We start from the raw sequence: 6000 nt of genomic DNA, 5'->3' as shown, positions 1-6000 counted from the left end.
ACCACGTTCTTTTTCTCAAGATCCCAAGCCAGGGAGATACCAACCCCATCAGGTAGATGGTACAAGCATCTAGTTATGGCTAAGTAAGTTAAAGAAATGTGCTGGGATGTATCTTGGTAATATTGTCAGTATTTGGGTCCCTAGTACTCACTGGCACCTCCCCAACCCCCAACACACACACACACACACACACACACACACACACACACACACCCCTACCCCCACCCTCACTAGTAAAGGAGAGCATCATTCATGACCCTGCACCAGCTCCATCCATCCAGACCAGATCCTCAACAGGATAAGTACTGCCTCCCTCTCAACTTTGAGACACTTCCTCTCCTATCTCCAAGGTCACAGAGACCTGCCCTTCCAACCCACTTTCCACATGCTGGAAGAGAAGTTAGGAGTCCAGGTCTGAATCCCAATGAAGGAAAAGAAAGAAAACCTTTTAACTATTAAAACTGTTTAGTAAAGATAATTTTGCTCACACAAAACAAGTTTACAACAATCTGAATGTTGGACATACCATCAGAGGGCAGGGAGGTGCTGCTGCAGACACTCTGGGAGTCCTTCTTCCCTGCCCAGAGAAGACCCTGGGCCCCCCTCTACCACCTTTCCCAAGAGAGATGAAAGTTGAAGTCTTACTGGCAATGCTGCCTCCAGAGGGCAAGGAAGCTCTCTCCTCCACACTGCTCCTCATTACTGGGGGTCAGGCTCTCCTTACCCTCTTGTTGCAGTACTAGACACATGAAGCTGAATTCTGGGAGGGTAGGAGTGGAGTGTCTGACAGGGAAGGGGCAGGGGAAGGGACACATCTTCTTTGGTATGAAGTTTGGGTTACAGAATGGAAATCTGCATGAGAACGATAAGTGCTGCTGTCTACCCACAGGGGGTGACTGACCAGTCCCCCCAGCACATGGGAGAAACATTCAAAATTCCAAAGGTTTGTGTCATTTAAAAATCCAAGCCTACCCACATAATTTGAAAAAAGGCCAACTAAGAAATGTCTAAAAATGTAAGGGGGGGGGGGGAGAAAAAGAACTGATTCATAATGGCAGGAAGGGGAAATCAATGCCTAGTAGGACAGAGGACCAGCACTAAACGGGAAAAAGGGGCTTCTCGGATGGGAGTCCAGTCTTTCTGATTATTGTGCCAGAACCTAAGTCATTCCTCATCACCTACAGAACCAGATAGCAGAAAGGTAAGTCACAGAGGACCTGGCTCAGAATCTGGAAAGGGTTCCTAGGCTTTTTGACAGGCCCATCACAGGCAGGGGAGTCCAAGAAGAGAAGTTTCTTGATCACAGTGGGACCTCTCTCCCTATAGCCCTATTCTACCCCCTCAAATGCAGTTGCATGTACAAATGCTTGTATACAAGCACTTACACGTGTGCATGCACATGTGCGCGTGCACCCACACACACGCACGCTCACACACACCCTCATCATAAGCATTATTCACTCCTATCCTTCTGGCGCACTGGTGCTGTCTGAGGGCACTATTAGGGGAAATGGGTAGCCCAGCCCTTCATGGCTTTGGCCTTCTAGAATGCCTGAGTTGGCAGGGACCTTGGGCTACATAGTGGGAAAGAAGGGAAGGTAAATGGGACAACATTGGGACACTCCCTATAATAGTTTCCACATACCCTTTAACAAACTCCTTGCAATACCCAACAAGGAGTTTAAGGAAGAAGAGTGATGAAAAGAACATTAAAGAAGTTTCATAAAAATTCTAAGTCAAATTACAGATAAAATTGTAAAATGAGCACAGATTTAAGAGCATCTTGCTCCTTTCTCTTCATATTCTCCCAACCTCCCAGCTGCTCCCTCTCTGGGGTGGCCAGAACCAAAGACAGAATTCAGCCTTTGATAAGGTTCCACGTTCCATGCAGCTGAGGAAGAGGGAAGGCAGAAATGGACAGTTCTGTGTCTCTTCATTTAAAAAATAGGTTCAGGTTGAGTTATTGCTTATCCCCTAGTGGGGCAGGACAGGTGCAGCACTTCAGTGAGCAAGAGCTGCAGCCTCCAGGGCCCGAGCTTTCTTCCGTCTCTTCAGAAGCAAAGGGTTAGATGCATCTTCAATCTTTTTTATCTTGATCTGCTCGTAGTCAACACGCATTGTGGCCAAGGCACTGGTCATCTCCTCCTAAGAGGGGTGTGCAACAAGCAAGAATTATGAATAAGAGACAAATCAGGGCAAGAGAAGCAAAATGGGTGTGGGAGCAGAGAGAAAAGTGGGTCCAGAGCTGACAAGAGCCTCACCCGTAAGCTGGGTCAATAAAGCTTGGCTACTGGGTTGCCACAGCTCTCCCAAAAGTCCTAAACCCAAAGGAACTTAGAAAGAGCACTGGACCATCAGCCAGAAGGTGGTGCAGTGGCTAAAGGGTTGGACTCCATAAAGTATGAGGTACCAAATGATCCCCAGCTCTGGCACACTGCACATGCATATTCTGGTTCTTTTTCTCCATTTCTTTCTTACATACATACATACATACGAAAAGGAAAAAGGAAAATGGGGAGAGGAAAGGGAAAGAGGAAGAAAGGAGAGAGGGAGGGGAAGGGAGATGGAGAGGGAAAGGGGACTGAAATAGAGTCACAAGACCTGAGTTCCCTTCTGACACAGATAGCTAGTCACTAGCTATATGACCTTGAACAGGTCATTCCCCTTCTCTAGGCCTGCTCCTTCTCCTGCACAGTGAGGTAATTGTACCAGATGGCCTTTCAGATCTCTTTAAAGATAAGAGAGTTGGAATACAGAGAACTGAATATAGGAAGTGTATGCTTAGGGAATATAGGGAACATAGGAATAGACAGAATGAGAAATAGAGAACTGAACATACAAATGTGGGGGGAAAAAGTCAACCTATTATCTAAAACTGCAAAAACTATAGTGGTTATCTAAGGCAGTGAAGATGAGAACACAGACCTTTGACGATGTGACTGGGGGGGGGGGGGGGGTCAAGGAGAGAGACTATACTGTAAACCATTAGTCCTGCAATAAAAAAATAAGAGGGGAGAGAGAGAGAGAGAGAGAGAGAGAAGAGGTGGGGGGAAGAAAATCTGGAATAAACAGCCACAGGTAAGTGTAGGCCAGAACACAGACTCCTCTACCCATAACTTGGTCAAGGAAATAACTGGTTTTGGTATATAGAGAATCACCTGGGGTGAGAGACTATAGAACGCTTCCTGGACAGCACCGCCTTCACACCTGAAATCCCCATGAGTTACCTCTCCAAGTTTCTTGGTCAGTGGGTTCCCTCACCTTGACATCTTCCCACCGCTCCTTGTCCTCCTTCAGGACCCGACTGGTGTGCAGTGGGGTTTGAGGGACCTTCATTGATTGCTATGGGGAGAGAAAACATTATTGACTGAAAGCTTGAAGCAGGGCAGAGTTATGGCTTCACCTATAGCTCAAGGAACAATTAGTTCCAAAGACTCAGGTCTCTACAATCTGTCTGGCTTACCATGATCCAGGGGTGGTTCATAAACTCTGTGATGGTCATCCTTTGAGTGGGCTCTGTTTTCAGCAGGTTCCGGATGAGCATTTTCACTGTGGAGGTGGGGTGGAAGTCAGAGATAGTTAGGAACCCTCTCCTCCTCTGCTTCTACCTGGGAATGATTTCTCAGGGGAAAAAAAAAAAAAAAAAGATGTGGGGCTGGGGTCTTTATGAAAGCAGATTACCCAAGGAACTGACCCTAATGGTTAAACCAACCAACAGACCCTTAACAGCCCCACATCCTGGTCCTGTCTCAGCCCTTCAAACAAGCAGAACAGACATAGCAGGTGTGACACTGGTGCAGATACACAGTTTAATCTCCACATGAGATGGCACTCCTACACCCCCCCCCCCAACACACACACACACACACAGGCTCACATGGGCTGTTTACCTTCTTCGGATACTTCTGACCATTCCGGGTTGGGAAACTCATACTGGCCCATTCTGATGCGAGTCTTCATGCCCGGAGAGATGGCGAGGCCATGGTTGGAATAGAAAGGGGGATACCCACATAGTCTGAGTCAAAGGAAAGCAGGAAGAGAGGGACAGGACTATTACGTATAGTGTTATATATATTCTATTATATATAGACTATTACATATAGTGTTGTATAAGGGTCTACAGTAGGAACAGAGTGAGAAACAAACAAGCTTCTTCTAAAAGTCACAGAAATTGGGACTCACTGATTTAGGCACACTATATAAAGTCAAGGACAGGTGTTCAACTTATCAAGTATTTAAATCATGTGTTCTTGCCAATTAGCTTATCAGAACCCACTAAGCATTCTGAGAAGGGGACATGCAGGGGGAATCCCAGGGAATGTCCCATCTCGGAGAACAGTACTTGTGTGTCTCTTGAAAAGGTACAAGTCTCTCCCTAGCTCGGCCTAGCCCATCCCAGCCCAGCCCAGCCCATCTTTCCCAGCACACTTACAAGATATACATGATAACACCCAAGGACCACATGTCACAGGACTTATCATACTTCTCCGGGCCCAACACTTCTGGAGCTGCAAGTCAAAGTTCAACAACAGATGGGTCTGACCCTGAGGACACTGTGACCTACCCCAGAGTATCTATGGATGATAGTCCTATCCCAGTCCTTTAGCCTATGATAATGGAATTACTGCTAGAGTAGAAGGGGAAGCAGACATAGGCCAGCCCCAGGGCTGGACAAAGGTGAGTAAAAGATCCTCCTTCATAAGGTACCTTAGGGCGAGAATCTTAAATTGCAACCATTCCTGAACAATAATCCTGTCAGACCCATGCTGTCTATGCCAGTCAGCTGAGGTTCCAGAACCCAATCTGTGTCCTGTGCTTCCTTGGGAATGTGATGGTGATGACAGCACTTCTTAGGAAAGCATCTGGGATGCATTGGATCGACCTTCTCGTGGTGCATCCCATGAGTACCCATTCATTGGGGAAACTGACGATCCTTCCTAGCCGACTGAATCCACGTGGATCCCAGTCACTTTCAAAGCCAGCAACAAGCAGCTCCTGACAGCTTTCAACCTGACGCTGCTGACTGGCTACGGAAGAAGGGCAAACGCTAGAAGAAGAAGGAAAGCATCCCAAATTTCAGGCAGATGATTTCTTATGGCCTTACAGCCTGCAGCCCCAGCCTGACAAGTGCCATTTCAGGTTAGGTCGCCTCAGAACTAGGACTGGAAAGGGTCAGAAGACATGACTCTCCTAGGATCTGTGGTCCACAAGACCTGGAAAAGGACAGTTTGGTCAAATCTTTGGAGAAAGGTGAGGCTCTCAGACGTCTGCACTTACCCACATAGTATGGTGTATAGCAAGGAGTGGTCAAAGAGTTGTGGCTGGTGGTTTCCTTGGCAAAGCCAAAATCAGTGAGTTTCAGAATGGCATTGGGCCTTTTAGAGGTGTATAAGAGATTCTCAGGCTACAGAAAGAGAATAAGACAGATAACAAGTACACATAAGTTGTGAGGGGTTATCAGAAGTGAAAAGGAAAATAATCCCATTCTCCATTATTCGCCCCCCACCTTTCCATTTAACTACTTCCTGCCTAGCCTCTATAAGAAACATCCAAGAATTTACAGTGTACTTGGAGAATAAGAGACTAACATAAGAGTACCACCAACAATAGCACAAAGACACAGAAACCAACAGTAAGGCTGGAGGGTGCTGCCTGAGGCACTCCACAGGGCTGAGTGTGCCCACAGAAGGCCTAACTACTGAGTTTGGAGAATTCCCCAGAGAAGGCAAGTCCAGTTGAGCAGAGACTGGCACTTCCCCCATCCTAACTGGGAATTTGACAGCAAGAATGCAGAACTGGGCAGGTAAGATAGTTCACTTGGATAGTATGCCTACTTTGACTTGTGCACATCCCAGGCTGGAGCCTATCCCCTACTATACTAGAGGAAACTTCAGTGCTGTGGTATCTCTCTCTCTACCTGAAAAAGTCATTTCAGAGAGATGAAGCAGCAACAACAACAATAACCAAGAATGCAGGATGGTGCTAATAATGCTGCAAGGG

At 46.8% G+C, this 6000-nt stretch overlaps 1 protein-coding gene across 1 annotated transcript in view; it reads right to left on the bottom strand.

Moving 5' to 3' along the window:
* Positions 1-1704: 1704 nt before the first annotated feature.
* Positions 1705-6000, bottom strand: part of MAPKAPK2 (MAPK activated protein kinase 2) — an 89842-nt gene continuing 85546 nt past the window's right edge. The window contains exons 5-10 of the mRNA XM_007523110.2: positions 5278-5404; positions 4433-4508; positions 3891-4015; positions 3464-3549; positions 3262-3342; positions 1705-2145 (exon numbers count right to left, since the gene is read on the bottom strand). Of these exons, the coding sequence (XP_007523172.1) occupies positions 2002-2145; positions 3262-3342; positions 3464-3549; positions 3891-4015; positions 4433-4508; positions 5278-5404 (639 nt within the window). The 3' untranslated portion in view covers positions 1705-2001. The remainder of the gene's footprint in view (positions 2146-3261; positions 3343-3463; positions 3550-3890; positions 4016-4432; positions 4509-5277; positions 5405-6000) is intronic.

The sequence above is a fragment of the Erinaceus europaeus genome, chromosome 19 (genome assembly GCF_950295315.1).
Source record: "Erinaceus europaeus chromosome 19, mEriEur2.1, whole genome shotgun sequence".
NCBI classification, from domain to species: domain Eukaryota; kingdom Metazoa; phylum Chordata; class Mammalia; order Eulipotyphla; family Erinaceidae; genus Erinaceus; species Erinaceus europaeus.
The sequence above is the reverse complement of the archived record's forward strand: the minus strand, read 5'-3'. Positions and strand labels throughout refer to the sequence as shown.